Source organism: Malania oleifera, chromosome 10, assembly GCF_029873635.1.
Source record: "Malania oleifera isolate guangnan ecotype guangnan chromosome 10, ASM2987363v1, whole genome shotgun sequence".
NCBI classification, from domain to species: Eukaryota; Viridiplantae; Streptophyta; class Magnoliopsida; order Santalales; family Ximeniaceae; genus Malania; species Malania oleifera.
The window spans coordinates 2,389,145-2,407,081 of NC_080426.1; the positions used below are offsets into that span (position 1 = coordinate 2,389,145).

General features: G+C 36.0%; 1 protein-coding gene across 1 annotated transcript in view; it reads right to left on the bottom strand.

Moving 5' to 3' along the window:
- The window catches only part of LOC131166292 (uncharacterized), a 28,521-nt gene extending 26,229 nt beyond the window's left edge, over positions 1-2,292 (bottom strand). The window contains exons 1-2 of the mRNA XM_058124703.1: positions 1,919-2,292; positions 155-197 (exon numbers count right to left, since the gene is read on the bottom strand). Coding sequence (XP_057980686.1) covers positions 155-197; positions 1,919-2,097 — 222 coding nt within the window. The 5' untranslated portion in view covers positions 2,098-2,292. The remainder of the gene's footprint in view (positions 1-154; positions 198-1,918) is intronic.
- Between the last annotated feature and the right edge of the window lie 15,645 nt (positions 2,293-17,937).

The window sequence follows — 17,937 nt, forward strand, 5'->3', positions numbered from 1 at the left end:
CCACATTTACATGATAGAATAAATATCTTTCTCTTTTAACAAAAATAAATAAAATGTGCAAAGTTTGAACGCCTCGTTGGATGCCACAGTTGTTACATTAGAAAGAAAGTCGCTTCAAAAACAAAGAAACAAAATGTAACCTGATGGAGCCAACCTGAAACCAGAGCACACTCCCATTTACTGCCACCCTGTAAAACCTGTAATAATTAAACAGAAAAATATCCACCCATTGATCAGAATCGGAACCAAAGGCCACATGCAGTTACACAAGCAATGTGATAATAAAATGGCATCCTCAAACATAAATTTCACGTAGAACTCAAATAAAGAAAGCAATTTTTTTTCCTGAAACCTGAAATGGATATGTACTTAATGACAAATGCCAAAACTTGACTTTTTCTCTGAAAATAATTCCAACAATTCCAAGACAAGTTCTTTTGGTTGGTAACTCAAAAGTAAATTTAAACTCATAAGCACAATGCTCCAATACAACACATGGCTCGAATTAATTAAGGCCCAAAATCCATTACACTGGTTTACATGATGAAATACCAAAATAATTCCACCAGGCTATCTCTGTAATTAGTTAATCTAATTCCTGTGACAAACTAAATTTTTGACCTTTTCAGCAGGGAACTCGGCAAATGTTTCAAATGCATAAAATATAATAATATAGGTTAAATAAATTTTGCCCTGTGGTTTGAGCTGTCTACAATCTACCCCCTGTGGTTTAACTTTTTACACTTAACCCACCTGTGCTATTCTCAGTTTGACACAGTTTCATGTCATTACACCCCCACCACCCCCCCCCCCCCCGGGGTAAGGGAGGCATGTGCAGACACATGCAGTTGAAATGCACCAGTTGTAATGGAATATTTGGGGAAAATTGTAGTTAAAGATTTCTTTAATGACATTGCATCGACAATGGAATGAGAGGTTGGCATCCACAGCTTTATCCCACATTATAGGCTTGACAACAACAGCAGCCTATCACAAACACCCTAACAGCACAGCGATAGCCTCCCCAAGCCCACCTAAACCCTGGCCACCACAGCCCCTTCTCCTGCACTCGTGGCCACACGCCTGTGCGCAGCCATGCTCAGCCATCAACTACCTAGACCACCATCTGAGCACCACAATTGCAGCCACCTGCCCAAAACCATGACAACCAACATTACCTTCATATAATTCTAGCTGCCAAAGGAGAGGGAACCACGTGCACATGAACCTCCATGCCCAAATCTTAAAGTCTCTCTCCTAAAATTCCTAAGAATAAAGAAAACTCAAAATATGGAATAACGCGGACAAAATATGGGAATAGGTATATAGGCCGCCAATATCCACTGCAGATGCCACCAGCAGCAACCCAGTACAAGATTGGTAATATGTAAACCCTAGCCAAATTTCCAACAGTGCTGCCCTAAATTCGTGATTAGAATGGATTGAGTAGTACGTGTGCAAGTAGGTAATGCAATGAAACAGTGCAGAACAAAAGAAAGCACACGTTAGTTAAGTTAAAAGTTAACTACGGGTAGGCAAACAGAAACCAAATCAGCAGTGGAAAAAGTTTATTTAACCCTCTTATTATTCTTGCAACGATGAGAAAAAATCCCAACACCTCCAATCCATGCAGCATAGAACTAAAGCACCGACCAGTTGCTTTATACAAATAGGATTTAAATCATGCTAACATTCTCCCAATTGAAAACATAATACTAGAATAATTCATTAAAAAATAAATAAACATCATGACTTCAGTTTATTTCAGCTCCAAATACACTCCAACCCATGCGACAAAGAACTGAAGGCACCAACCAATTGCTTTGTGTAAAATAACTAAATCGGGGCTAAAGTTCACACCATTGAAAATATGATACTGAAATTGAAAGAAGAAATTGGAGGACGAGAGAGCAAATACCCATCTTCGCTGAGGACGCCATGCGGGAAATTGCGGGTGGGAGAGGCCAAGGTGTAGTTGTAGAGCCTGTTGCGGTCAACGACACCGAGTTCGCAGATGGCAGACGCCGAGTGCAGGATGAGTTGGTGGAGAATCGGGAGGAGAAAGAGCAGTTTCAGAGAATCGCCACCAGTTATCATTTTTTCTGCAATTGCTTCAATCCAATGTTTATGCTTCCATCTCTGCTTTTCCTAATTTATCATTGTTGTCTGAATGCTTGGACAATGCGAGCAGGGATGGACGATGGAATGTGGCGAGCACGGGGAAGGTTCTTAGTCTTTCTTCTTCGTACATAGATCTTAATTCGGAAGGTAATATCATTAATTAACCACCACAAGTTATTGCCCAGTATTTTTTTAAAATTTAAAAACCAGTTCATTATTATTTTCAAACTAATTATCCTTGAGCTCAAATCTTGCCCTCATCGAACTGCTACGATATTATTTTTGCAATGAATATTATTATAATGATGTTGAGTTAATCCGAAAGTTGTGGTGTTTAACCGATTGTTTACTTTAAAATAGCTTTTGTTAAAATGTTGAACTCTAAATAATATAATCTCATCTTACTTGTAAAATTAGATTAGAAATTAAATCAAAATTAGAAATATAATTCTTACATTTAATTTGTCAAATAAACGGCAAAATATGATTCCACCACCATTTGGGGAATAGTTATTTCTCTAGGAATCATATTTTCATTCTTATTTTTACTTTTTAAAGGATGATTATGACCTTCATTAAATTACAAAAGTCTAAATGTGTACAAAATTTAAATTTATACTATCTATAAAAAGATAGAAAAAAAATTATATATTTTCACAAGGTGTCTTTTCACGTTATGGTGCCTTCTCAAATTTATAATTTTTTTGAGCAAAAAATATGTATATAGATTTTTTTTTTTTTTTTAAAGTGTATATTTTCATATCATGGTTTAAAGGGTAGTGTTTTCAAAATGCTATATATCTTTGTACACTATAATATTTATTTTAATAATAAAAGTACATGTACTTTCATGATAAAGTGCCTAAAAAATGAAAAGATGTCTCCTATTATTTAATCTGCTTTGTTCCTCCGTTCCTACTATTAAATTTACTTTTCTATGTCCTTAATGCAAAAAAGGGTCAAATTCAGCAACACTTTCTCGTTTTTAAGAAAATGACACTCCATCCCTTGAGTTCTTGAAAACTATCATAAGATCCCGTGAAGGTTAATTTAATTGACAACATAAACATTTCATTAGTTGATCGTTAGTCAGCCATTAAGTTTATAACAAAAATTAAACTTTTTACTCCACTTTAATAAGATAAATTAAAAGAAATGACATTAATTGAATAAGTTAAGTTGGAAAAGTTTATCAATTAATTACATATATTCTGAAAAATAAACTTATAAGTGAATTGAATACCTAACAATTAAATTTGGTCAATCAGTTGACATAAGTACAACAATATAACTAAATTTTTATTTTAAAAATTAATTTGGATAGATAACTAGTCTAATTGTGATTTGCTTTTTTTGGGTTTGATTGAATAACATATTTAATAACATAACAACTTGAATAAAATCAATAAAAGTTAGGTGAATTGTTTCAAACAATAGTCAACCAATTAATATAAATTTGAATTTTTTATCCATTTAGCATTCATGTTTTACGCATTAATGAACTGACATCTCTATTTATAATTTAAATTTATAAATAATAAATTTTAAAATTTTATTTTTCTTTTTTCTTAATACTATGCATGTTGAATTTAAAAATATTGAATTATGTTTTATTTGTTTCATGGCTTGTTTGGTCATTAAATTTTTATATTAATTACATGTAATAAACATTTTGTAGTATATCATTACTAGATACTTTTATGATTTATTAGTAATTTTTATTTATTATATATATTTTGTAACGCCCCGACCCGCCACATGGGGCCCGAAGTACTACTTTAGTAACGTCTGTGTACCTGATACCATATTTATCATATAAAAGCAACGGAAATAAATTATACATTCCCCAAAATATTACCAAAGTTCTAAACTGCTAACTCACATAAAAGTCTCTCAATACCATATTACATCCCAACCCAAAATAAAGAAAACTAACTCAGTCCATATGACTATATTACATATCCAGAGACTTTAAACATAACTTAAATACGTTAAAGTTCTTATAGATACTCACAAAAACTGAAACTAGCTATCACCCTACCCCGGAGCTTGCTAAGCTCTATCTCGAGATGATCCTGAAAAATGATTTGTATATTGGGATGAGACACTTCTCAGTAAGGCTGATTAAATTAATATTGGTGTGTGACCAACGTGAGTTTTAATGTATACAAAATATCATCAATTGTTAATTAACCACAGTTATAACATCATTCTCCGACCATACTCACACACTCACACAATTATTTATAGGCGAAAGTCCCCTATGATAGGGGAGATTACACGCCCATACATGTAACTCCCCTTTGCTCTAACACGTTATGCAACCTCGTATAGCTACAACTGATACTTATCAGGATAGTCGCCTTTCTCAGCAAGCCCTCAGGCGGAGAGTTTACTTTGTCATAAACATTTTTATAGTTGAAAAATATACATTTACTTCCTCAGTATAAACCAGTTCAATAAATAATAATATCATTCACATAAATCAACAGATATGTGTAGAAGACACTCCCTGAGACTAACACACCATTTACTTCCCCAATGGTACGGGTTGTGCGGCCCGAAGGCTGGACTTATGTCCTGGGAGATCAGCCCAAACACAGTCAAAGTAATCATCTGCAAGTACGTCTGTAAGCATCTACAACTCAGTTGCAGGTCCGTTAGCCTTAACACTTCCTGGCCCAGGTCCCCAAGGAAGGCACTTCATCCTTACGCAGGCTAAACGACAAATATGTAAAAACTCGAACCCATAAAATAAAATAAAAATAATATAAAAGAGAGGAAGAAATAAAAATGAGAGAAAGAGAAGTAATTGGACAAGTCTGCGACAAAATCGTGGACGATTTTCTGAGCCAAAGAAAAGTCGTCGCCTGTTTTAGGTCAACAGGGCAGGTCAACCACAAAATCGTCGACAATTTTATGGAGACAAGGGAAACTATCAATGATTTTCCTCTAGGCCTACTCACCTATAAATAGAATGAAGCTTATTTTTGTAGAGAAATTCTCAAACTCTCTCTCTCTTTCCTAGGGTTTCAAAGCTTTTTCACTAAATAGACTTTTCGAACTCCGTTTTGGGTCTCGTTGGTCTCTCTCATCCTCGGTTTAGCTAGGATAAGCGTTTTCATTGGATTGAGGTTTTAGAAGTTTACCATTTCGAGTCGTTCGGGTTCTTTTTTAAGTTAAAAGGTAAGGGGATTTGTTTACATCAATTATTTTAGAAAACTAAACCGGTGGAACTGTAGCTTATGTTATTATGTACGTTATGACTGTTCATTTGGAAAATTCTACCAGGTAAAAGTGTCGGTTTTATGGTTTTACGTTTTTGGTAAAAATCAGGTCTTGGCATATGGTCTCCAAACTTTCCAGTACTTCTTTATTTGCATTAAACTTAACGCAGGAGATGCTTGGAACCCTTGTTTTCTGTTTAAATGATATTTTCGAGCCATATAATATATATAGCATATTTTGACCAAATGAGTGTGGCATGTGATATGAAAGGGTACTATAACGAAATGAAAAGTATGTTTCACAACCATCCATTACTCAGAATACTTAAAACATAAAACATAAAATATCTACATCCTAAAATATTATCAAAAGTATACCCTTTCCTCAAAAGTGCTATCACAGCTCAAGCTCTCTAAGCTTGATCTCGTGGAGGTTCTGAAAAAGATTACCCAGCATCTTTCAGCTGTTTTACCCAACATTTTTCAACTATCATACATTTATCCAACATCTTTCAGTTGTTTTACCCAGGATTTTTCAGCTACTCTACATCGTTGCATTAACACTCACATGCAGTATATTTCATATAACATTTTCATACTCAGTTCATTTCCTGAATATCATGCATCTCATACATATATCATATTTCCACACAGCATTCCTATTTACTCATGTTACACATATTTAGCAGTAAAATTCATACGTTACATGAAAATAAGCCAATCCACATTTAACATTCATATACTAGAAAAATACCTTTAATTTCTTGCATAATTATTCTGAAAAATATTTTACTTTTATCAGTTCAATTTCACATATACGTATCTAATAAACAACCCTAAACTCGAAAAAATATAATTTAAATGGTTGGTATTTTAAACTCATACCAAAATATATACACATATTTATAACATAATTCATTTTCCATTAAATTCATAAAAAAAATCTGGTTTAATATATATTTTCCCCTTACCTGATTTCTTGAACTACGCCAACAGGGACCCTGAAAAATACCTATGGTGCTCACCCGGTTCCTGAAATTCAAACTTCACTACATTACTCATCACAATCACTAGAGTAACTTTCCCTAAAATTTTGACTCTGAATACCCTAAATAGCCTAATAAAGCCTAAATTATTAAACTTACTCCCAATTTAGGATTGGTACCCCGGAGCTCTAATTCAAAAACCCACTTCGACTAGATTATAGAGAATTTCTTCACGAATCTCTTGGTAATTTCTGTTTGTTAATTGGGCTTATGGTTTAAGAGAAATTGAGGTAAGTTTGAGATTTGACCTTAACCCAAGAGATATGCCTAACCCGAAACCCTAAACTCCAAACCCTAAACCCCTCCCATGACAGTATTCGCTCCAGTAGAAATGTTGGTCGCGACGAGCAGAGCCCAACGATATTTCTGGATTTCCGATCGGCTAAATATTGGAGACGAGATGGAGGAGAGTGGGAGAGAGGGGAAGAGGAGAAGGAGGGGGGTGGCGGCTCTATTTTTACTTTCGCCTGAAGGATTTTGAATGAATCCTTTAGGATATATCATATATATATATATATATGTTTATATCATTATATATTATATTATTATTATATTATATTATTTAATAAATAATAATTAATTAATTAAATTTTAATTTTTTTAAATTTTAATTTTAATATTTTTTTAATTAATTTTTTTTATTTTTAAATATTTTATTTATTTTTATTTTTTTAGGATCACTACAAGAGTTCAGGGAGAATATTGCCAATGTAGGAGGCAATAGTAGTGAGGGAGCCGACCATAAGGTTGGCAGTAACTCCATAAGCGTACTACAGGATTTCACACAGCATCTTATGGTTGAGGTGGTGCAAACAAATAGGGGGCAAGACTGTCCCATAGTTGAGTTGGGATGCTCCATCGACCAGTTCACCAGACGAAAGCTTCCTGTTTTCGTAGGGAGTGCAGACCCAATTTGAGCTGAGAATTGGATCCGGGAGATTAAGAAGATCCTGGATGTTCAAAACTGCACATAGAAGCAGAAAGTAACCTTTGCAACGTTCAAGTTGACAGACGAGGCACAGAGATGGTGGGAATCAGTAAAAATGTTGGAGGAGCATCGCCTCATTCCAGTGGCAATGACATGGGGCCGCTTTAGAGAGTTATTCTTTGAGCGGTACTTCCCAGCCACCATCAGGAGTGTGAAGATGGAGGAATTTATGATCCTGATGCAGGGATAGTTGTCAGTACAACAGTATACTATCAAGTTCTAGGAGTTGGCATGATTTGCTCCATTCATGGTATCGAATGAGGCAATGAAGGCCTGGAACTTACATAGGGATCTGAAGAAGGAGATCCAGAAGCAGATAGCGATCTTGCAGTTGCAGGACTTTGCTACTCTAGTAGATAAAGCCACTGTAGCATAAAAGAGCCTACAAGAGGACGCAGAGGTCTAGATTTCGAAGAAGAGGTCAGCGCCTCCCAGTTCTTATTCAGTCGTGAGGTAGGGCACTTGGAAGAAGTATGGTGGTGGTGAAGGTTAGTTAAGAGAGACCGGTGGTGGTATATCTCAAGGTACCATGTCCTTGCCTGGTTGTCCTTCTTATGGAAAACCTCATGCAAGGAAGTGTTTGTTGGGTTTAGGGGTTTGCTATTGGTGTGGCAAACTAGGACATATGGCACGCTACTGCAGCACACTGGGTGGCAACGCACCCCACAACATTCATCTAAAGGAGGTGCTTAGGCGCAAAGCGGTGATTATCAAAGGGGTACAACCCAGGCAAGGGTGTATTCCTTAACTCTGGGCGACGTAGAAAACGTTGGGGATGTAATCACATCTATCATTTATATGATTTTGAATAAAGTTGTCATATTATTCGATTTAGGAGCGACGCATTCTTTTATTTCATGGGGATTCATCGAATTATGTGGCTTAGAGGTGCAACAGTTAGAGGGTGATTTAGTAATGGCTACATCGTCAAGGTCAGTAGTCATCTGTAGTAAAATGATTCCAAATTTTCCAATAGAGATTCAGGGGAGAATATTACCAGTCAGCCTTATTGTATTTTATATGCATGACTTCGATATCATTCTGGGTATGGATTGGCTATCAGTCAATTGTACCAACATTAATTGCCATAGAAGGGAGGTAGTATTTAGACCTTCGGGGTGCAGGGGTTCAAGTTTGTAGGGTCGTGTGTGTGTTCTACACCACAAATCCTATTAGCTATCTAGGCTAGCAGATTACTTTGAGAAGGATGTCAAGGGTATTTGGCGTGTGTGAAAGAAATGTCGTAAGAAGAATTTAAGTTGGAGGAGATTCCTGTAGTGTGCGACTTCCCATACATGTTTCCAGAGGACTTGCTGGGATTACCTCCAAATCGTGAGATAGAGTTTGTTATAGAATTGATTCAAGGTACGACACCATTATCGAAAGCTCCATATCGTATGGCTCCAGTTAGAATTGAGAAAGTTGAAGGAGCAGCTACAATAGCTACTAGATAAGGGGTATATTCAACTGAGTGTTTCACCCTGGGGAGCACTGGTGCTGTTTGTAAAGATGAAGGACATGTCGATGAGGATGTGCATCAACTATAAAGAGCTTAACAAGGTGACGATAAAGAACAAATACTCGTTACCCAAGATTAATGATCTGTTTGAACAACTATTGGGCACGCAGATCTTCTCTAAAATCGATCTACAATCTGGGTATCACCAACCGAAGGTGAAAATGGAGGACGTTCCGAAAACAGCTTTCTGAACTCGGTATGGCCATTACGAATTTATGGTTATGCTATTCGGTATGAAAAATGCATCAGCAGCATTTATGGATCAATTGAACAAGATCTTTCATGAATACTTATACTAGTTCGTCATGGTATTCATAGATTACATCCCAGTGTATTCCAAAAATGCTACAGAACATGAAGTTCATCTGAGACTGGTATTCCAAATGCTAAGAGAGAAGAAGCTACTTGCTAAATTGAAGAAATGCGAGTTCTGACTGGAATAAATTGCATTTCTAGGGCATGTAGTGTCTAAGAAAGGGGTATCAGTGGATCCAAATAAAATAGAAGCGGTAGTGGACTGGGCGAGATCGAAGAATGTTCAAGAGGTCAGAAGTTTTTTGGGTCTTACAAGATATTACCGAAGGTTCGTATAAAGGTTCTCCAGTTTGTCAGGTCCATTGATACGACTCACGAGGAAGAACATGATGTATTATTGGACTTATGAGTGCGAGCTAAGTTTCCAGGAGCTAAAATAATGGTTGGTTTCTGCTCCAGTTCTTACCATTCCATTTGGGGGTGGTGGATTTGTTATCTATGGTGACGCCTCTAAGAAAGGTCTCGGATGTGTTCCAATACAATAGTGAAAGGTGATTGCTTATGCCTCTCGTCAACTCAAAGAATACGAGAAGAAATACTCGACACATGATATGAAATTAGTAGCGGTAGTGTATGCATTGAAAATTTGGAGGCACTACTTGTACAGTGAAAGGTGCGAGATTTTCACTGATCATAAAAGTTTTAAATACATTTTCACTTAGAAGGAGCTGAATATGAGACAGCGTAGATGACTTGAACTGATAAAGGAGTATGATTGTATCATTAGCTATCACCCAAGAAAAGCAAATGTGGTAGCTGATGCTCTAAGTCAGAAGTTAGTTGATGTGTCAGTCTTAGCAGTGGGAGCTCAACATCATATTTGTATGGACCTGGAAAGGTTGAGATTGGAAGTAGTAGGAAAAAATCACCAGGCTTTTCTTGCTAGCTTGGTGGTACAGTCAACCTGATAGGAAAGGATCATAACAACTCAGAAGGAAGATGCAGAACTAATAGAGGTTGTGGAAGAGGTACAGAGTGGTTTATAGTCGAATTTCAATATTTATCATGATGGGATATTGAGATTCCACAATAGGATTTGTGTACCGAATAACGTCAAGATTAAACGATTCATTCTAGAGGAGGCCCATCATTCGCTCTACACCTTACATCCAAGAAGTATAAAGATGTACAGAAATATTAGGGAATCTTTCTGGTAGTCGAACATGAAAAGAGAGATAGCCAGTTTCGTAGAGCAGTGTCTAACATGTCAGCAGGTCAAGGAAGAACACTAGAGGCCAGCAGGACCCCTTCAACCACTTGACATTCCCAAGTGGAAATGGGAGCATATCTCGATGGATTTCATATCGGGGTTACCTATGGCGGTGCATGGACATAATGTTATATGGGTTGTAATTGATCGACTGACAAAGACTGTACATTTCATTCCAATCAGACTCAGCTATTATTTGAATAAGTTGGCAGAGCTTTATGTACAAGAGATTGTACGACTCCATGGTGTCCCTGTTTCTATTGTTTCAAATCAAGATCCACGTTTTACATCTCGTTTCTAGAAGAGTTTACAGGATGCCTTGGGATCGCAGCTCACATTCAGTACATCATTTCGCTCGCAGATGGATGGACAGTTTGAGAGGACTATTTATATGTTAGAGGATATATTGCGAGCATGTGTATTGGATTTTGGGGATAGTTGGATACGGTATCTACCATTTGTGGAATTTGCATATAATAGCAGCTACTAGGCCAGCATTGAGATGACACCATATGAGGCATTTTATGGTCATCGGTGTCGATCTCCATTGTATTAGGATCAAGTAGGCGAGCGACAAATACTAGGATCGGAACTAATTCAGCATGCCTTTGCAAAGGTCGAACTAACTATAAAGAGAATTATAACAGCTCAGAGTCAGCAGAAGAGTTATGCAGATACTCGCCGATGAGAGCTAGAGTTCGAGGCAGGAAATATGGTATTCCTGAAGATCGCTCCGATGAAAGAGGTGATGAGGTTTGGGAAGAGGGGAAGTTAAATCCTCGGTACATTGGGTCATTCAAGATCCTAGAAAGGATTGGTCCAGTTGCTTATCGAGTGACATTACCCCTAGCACTATTCAGAGTTCACGACTTGTGTCACGTGTCAATAGTGAGGAAGTACATGCTGGACCCTTCGCACGTGCTAAGTTATGAACCTCTAGAGATCGGTGATGCATTATCATACGAGAAGGTACCAGTGCAAAGTTTAGATCAAAAGGTACAAAGACTACATACTAAAGAGATATCATTAGTGAAGGTACTATGGCGTAACCACGCAGTGGAGGAAGTTTCATAGGAGTTAGAGTCGGAGATATGCCAGTAGTACCCTCATTTATTCAGAGATAGTTAGAGTTATACAGGTAAGTATAATAGCATGTGAGTAAAACTATATGTATGTATGGTAAAGTAGGTGGTTCAAGTTAGAGTAAGTATGGTCTTCGAGAGAGTTTTGTATGTGTATTGTAATATCCTGAAGCATTACGTTGTAACCATGGTATTCCTCCTCCATAAGTGAGAGCAGGTAATAAACTTAGGCTGGAGCCGCTCTGTGGGTGGTTGCCGACTCTTCTACAGAGAGTAGTCTTGACTTCAGGATACGCTTAGTAACGATTATCAAATTTTGAGGACGAAATTCTTATAAGGAGGGGAGATTGTAGGAACCCGAACCCATAAAATAAAAGAAAAAGAATATAAAAGAGAGGAAGAAAGGAAAATGAGAGAAAAAGAAGTAATTAGACAACTTTGGGACAAAATCGTGGACGGTTTTCTGAGCCAAAGAAAAATCGTCGCCGGTTTTAGGTCAACAGGGCGGGTCAACCACAAAATCGTCGATGGTTTTGTGGAGATAGGGGAAACCATCGATGGTTTTCCTCTAAGCCTGCTCACTTATAAATAGAATGGAGCTCATTTTTTTAGATAATTCTCAAACTCTCTCTTCTCTCTCCTAGGGTTTCAGAGCTTTTTCACTAAAAAGACTTTTCGAACTCCATTTTGGGTCTCGTTGGTCTCTCTCACCCTTGGTCTTGCTAGGATACACGTTTTCACTTGATTGAAGTTTTAGAAGTTTACCGTTTTGAGCCGTTTGGGTTCGTTTTTACGTTAAAAGGTGAGGAGATTTGTTTACATCAGTTATTTTAGAAAATTAAACCTATAGAACAGTAGCTTATGTTATTATGTACGTTATGACTGTTCATTTGGAAAATTCTATCATGTTAAAGTGTCGGTTTTATGGTTTTACGGTTTTGGTAAAAACTAGGGTCTTGGCATACGGTCTCCAAACTTTCCAAAACTTCTTTATTTTCATTCAACTTAACATAGGAGATGCTTGGAACCTTTGTTTTCTGTTTAAATGATATTTTCGAGTCATATACTATATATAACATATTTTGACCAAATGAGTGTGGAATGTGATATGAAAAGATGCTATAACGAAATGAAAAGTATGTTCATGAACTATGGAAACTGAAGTTCCAAATGATTATCAGGAAATGCAGAAATGAGATGTCGGTTAAATACCGTACACTATGTATGTAAGGGTTAAATTGAGAGTGCGTGGGTTGGTTTATACCACAAAATGAATGTATGTATGAAAGAATGAATGAAAGTATGTATGTATGAAAGAATGAATGAATGAATTTGTGAAAATACTAGAACTACTTATATGCTTTTATTATAAATTGTATATATGATGTTGGAACCGCCGTAGACAACTCATTATTATGAAAACCTTAAAAAGCTCGATGTTATATGAAAGCCTTAAAAAGCTTATGATATGTAAGCGTGGTACCGTTGCTAGAATATGTGTAATAACCCCAAAAATGGTTATTAAAGATTAGTGGGGTGATTTCAAGATAATAATAATAATAATAATAATAATTATTATTATTATTATTAATTGATTAATTAAACATTATTAAGGAAATTGATTAAATTAAGAAATATGAGGATTATGTGTATATATATGTTTAAATATATATAAGGATAAGTTATTATATATATATATATATATATATATATAGATAAAGGTAAAAAAAAAAAAAAAAAGGATAAAGGAAGCTTGAGAAGCTTACGTGAGAAGGAAGCTTGCCTGAAAAAAAAAATTGCAGAGCCGTCATCTCTCTCTCTCTCTCTCTCTCTCTCTCTCTCTCTCTCGCGCTCGCTCCTCGCGCTCTCCACTCTCTCTCTCCTCAAATTTTTGGTTGATTTTCGCTCGATTGAAAATCAGAAAATACCGTTAGACTCCATTCTCGTCACTGACATTTCTACCGGAGCAGATTTGTCGTAGGAGTGGCATAGGCATATCTCTTGAGGTAAGCTAAATTCTCACTTTTACCTCAATTTTTTGTAAATCTTAAGCCCACTTGATGATTAGATACCACCACAAGAATCTAAGAAAAATTTTCTACAAGTCTAGCGAAGCGGATTTTTCGTGGGGTCGTCGTAGACATAATCCCAAAATTAGGATAAGGGGGTTATTAAGACGCTAATTATTATTTAATTAATGTTAATTTAGAAATGCTAAAATATTGGACATTCTGAGGTTGAAGTAGGGTTTTTGGAATTTAGGACCCGGGTGAGTGCTATGGATGTAATTTTGGAACCCTGCAGGCATAGTTCAGAAAACCAGGTAAGAGTGTAAAATATAAGTTTAAATGTTAATTTGGAATGTATGGAGCCTAGGGAAGGTTATATGAGTATTATTTTGGGAAATGAGTTAATTAATTTAGGGGAAACGCGAATTGCAGGATTTGAGTTTCGGGCGCTGGGGGCGTAAGATCTGGGTTTTAACGAGACTCTCAGTAAGTTAGGTAAGGAAAATAAATTATAACAGTATTTTTAGAGCTATCGTTTGAATTGATATGTGAAAATGAGCATATGGTATCTTGTCTGAAATTATTATGATATAAATATTAGATAAATTGTGTGGCATTTGAGTAATATTAAATTGTGATATTTTGGAATATGAAATATGATTATAGAAATATTTTCTATAATAAATGGGGAAATATGAGAATATGATTTGTATTATTGAAAAGTGTGAAAATTCACGAAATGGGTTGTATATATTATTATAAGAATGAAATGTGTATTGGAAGGATGGGAAGAAACAGAAAATGATGAAAATATTATTGATATGATGTGATGAATTGTGAATGTTGAAAATGAAATTATTGCAATATGAATTCCGAAATGTCTATATTGAGATAAGTATTTTGAGAAATGTTGAAATACATGAAACATGATATATATATATATATATATATATATATATATATATATATATATATATATATACTATTATGAGGTGACGAAATGTGCACAGAAAATGATGAGAACATTTTTATTGAGATGACTTGAGATATACTGATTGTGAATACTAGGGAAATATGAACATTGCAAAGTGCGAAAGCTGCAATGGGATCATTGAAATATGATTGACGAAATGTCAATACCGCATAATGATTGTGGATATGTTGTAATGATAACCGTGATGGATGGATATGGAAACCCTAATGATGGGTTGTGATATTGAGCACGGTACCATTGCTATTGGTGATAGTGCAACCACACGAACTTGTGGAGCTTGTGGCATGACAATCAATTGATTTATTTAGTACAGACGCGAGATATGTGATATGATATTTTGATCTAACCAAGTCGGCCAACCGTGGTTAAATCCAGCCTTCGGGCTGCACAACCCTGACCATGGGGGGAAGCATGGCATGGAAAGAAAGATCCTCAAGGTAGACATGAGTTACAAATGCGATGTTGGTACTAGATACCAAGGATACTCATGAGTTGGATAGTGAAATGGAAATGGAAAGTAAAAGAATGATAAAAATAGACTAAAATGAGAAATGAAAGAAATAATAGAAAATGAGAAATAGAGAATGATAAATTGAGAAATGGATCTATGTGAGTTAATAATATAAATAATTGAGGCGAAGTGAAACTCTCCACCTCAGAGCTTACTGAGTAAGGTGAGTGCCCTAACAGGTATCAGATGTGGTCATACCTGACTGCATAACGTGTTAGGATAGAGGGAAGCTACTTGTATGAGCGGATAATCTTCCCTATTCTTAGAAACTTCGTGGATAAATATATGTTGAAAATGAATGAACTTGATAAATGGTTTTAAAGCTTATAAAAGCCTGCGTTGTATATCTATATGATTATGAGAATATGTATATCAGTGTATTTTCTCAGATGAAATGATGATTTGAAAAGTAAAGTGTGTTTTAATTGAACTCATATTGCCACACACTATAAATAATTTATTCCTTCTTACTGAGATGTGTCTCATCCAAATTATTTAAATTTTTTAGGAAACAGATACAGACCAGGTGATAGAGCTCCGTGATAGTAGGGAGCTGGAACCCTGATATACATGGTGAGTTTTGGACTAGGGAGGTGTGATTTCCTAGGGTTGTATTGTTTTGGGTATGAGATAGTAATGTGTATATATGTATGTTGATATTTTGGGTATTGTATTCTAGATGATATAAATATACCGTCTTTCGTTGATAGGTTGTATAATGAAATGATTATTTACCCGGTACCCAATATGGGTCGGGTCATATGGGTGGTAACAGGGTTGTTGACGTGACCGATGTGATGTGTATGACTTAATTTTTATTTATGATAAAAAAATTAGTACGAAAATCGGGATGTCACAATATGAGATATAGTGCAACTACACAGATGTTCTCAATGTGGGTATCTATGTAGTCGATTTGGTATGAAGGGCCATTGGTTGATCACGGAGCAGGTTGGTGATAGCCAAATCGGACTGGAGTAAGTTATGATGTCTGACAATTCCTGCATGAACAAGGCTCGATCAGTGCTTTATTATCGCACAACCCTTGCCATGGGGAAAGTTACTGGCATAGTTATGATGTTACGAAGTTGGGTTGAGTTCTATATGCATATACATGATTTAAAAACTAAAATGGGCAAAGTCACAGGGTTGAGTACCGAGCGGAGGGACTGTACAGTGTATAGCCCTGTACCCTACCCTAACCTCGGGAACTCTCGCTTGTAATGATGTTGAATTATAGATTATAGGAATTATATATGTATCTATTATATTACAGGATTGAGAATGTTTTAAATGTTTAACTATTTATATTGAAATATACTCACGTTGTCACGAACTGATGTAATATCTTCCATCTTACTGAGAAATGTCTCACCCCAACTTACAACCCTTGTTTCAAGATCTACAGGAAACCGGTCCTAGTCTTCTAGAGGGACTTTGGAGCGTAGAGTCTTATTAGTTGATGTAAGTTTTTGTATAAGTACTAGATTTTTAGCCAAGTTGACTTTTTGGGAATGTAATACAAATTATGTTTTAAGTATGGATGTATGTATGTAAGAAGTTAGTTAGAAACTCTGGCAAGTCTAACAGATGAAGTATGAATGTTTATGTCTTCCGCAATGTATGAAAGTAGAGATCATTATGATACACCTGTATGTCCCTATTTAGGGCGGGTAGTTTATGTATGTTATCAGATATGCACAGATTATGTATGAATAGTAGCACTTCGGGCCCATATAAAGGGTTGGGGCATTACAAGATACCACCCTACACCTCTCAGTACAGTGTGGGCACACACGGTCTCAATATAAATCCCTAACAACGTTATCGTGTTCTCATATACATCACTAGTCCACAGGGTTCTTAAATCATATCATGCAATTTTAGTAATAAAATTGTAGTATAAATCTCATTTCATATAGAACTTGCCATTTAAATAAACTCGCCCCCGACCGTTAAATAAAACCCGGCCCCCCGCCGTCATATCAAATTCAAATATTTTGCAAAGGCAATTCTAGTATGTTTCACAAACAATTCAGTATTTTCACAACCATACTCAAATTCAGTTATACAATATCTATACCGATTATTCATTTGTCACACGATTTCAGTATTTAAACATAATCCATAAATAACCAACCAGTACTTCGTAGTATATTTAGTTTATAATCAAGCTTTCTACCGTTCATTTTATTCAAAATACCGTATCATATATCCTATATTTGAAAAATCCATCTTTGAATGATCGGTTTTTGAAACAACATTTAAAATCATAGTATACTTATATATAAAGTAGTTTAATCATTTCAAACTTATTAAAAACGTGACTAAACTTAATTCTCTTACTTGTTCTTGAAAAAGAAATTGATTCCGTTTGAAAAACGGAAAACCCTAGCTTTTCAATCCGTCGCCGAAAACGAACCGGGAGTCGAGAACGAGGAGAAGATTGATCGGAGACCAAGCATGGGCTCTGGGTGAGCCTACGAAAGAAAGAGAGAGCCACGAGAGAATGAGAGCAAAGAGTCCAAAAACCTTTATAGAGAGATAGAGAGAGAGAATTTTTAAGTTATGAAAGGATATGCCTTGCTTAGCCCTTAAGTAAGCAGGCAAGCAGGAAAACCGTCGACGGTTTTCCTTGCCCTCAGAAAATTGGCGACGGTTTGGCAACTGACTCTCCCAATTGACTAAAACGGGCGACGATTTTCTTAAGCTCTAAAAAAACCGTTGATGGTTTAAGTCTTGCCAAACCAATTTCCTTCCTTTCTTTTGTTTCCCTTTATTTATCTCTTTTATATTTATTTTCTTTTATTTTTCGGGTTCAGGTTCTACATATTTTTTCAAAAATAAAATAATGATGTATTTTTTTTCTTTATGATAGTGTCAATAGGTTGATCGTAGACTTGTAGAAGGTGAGA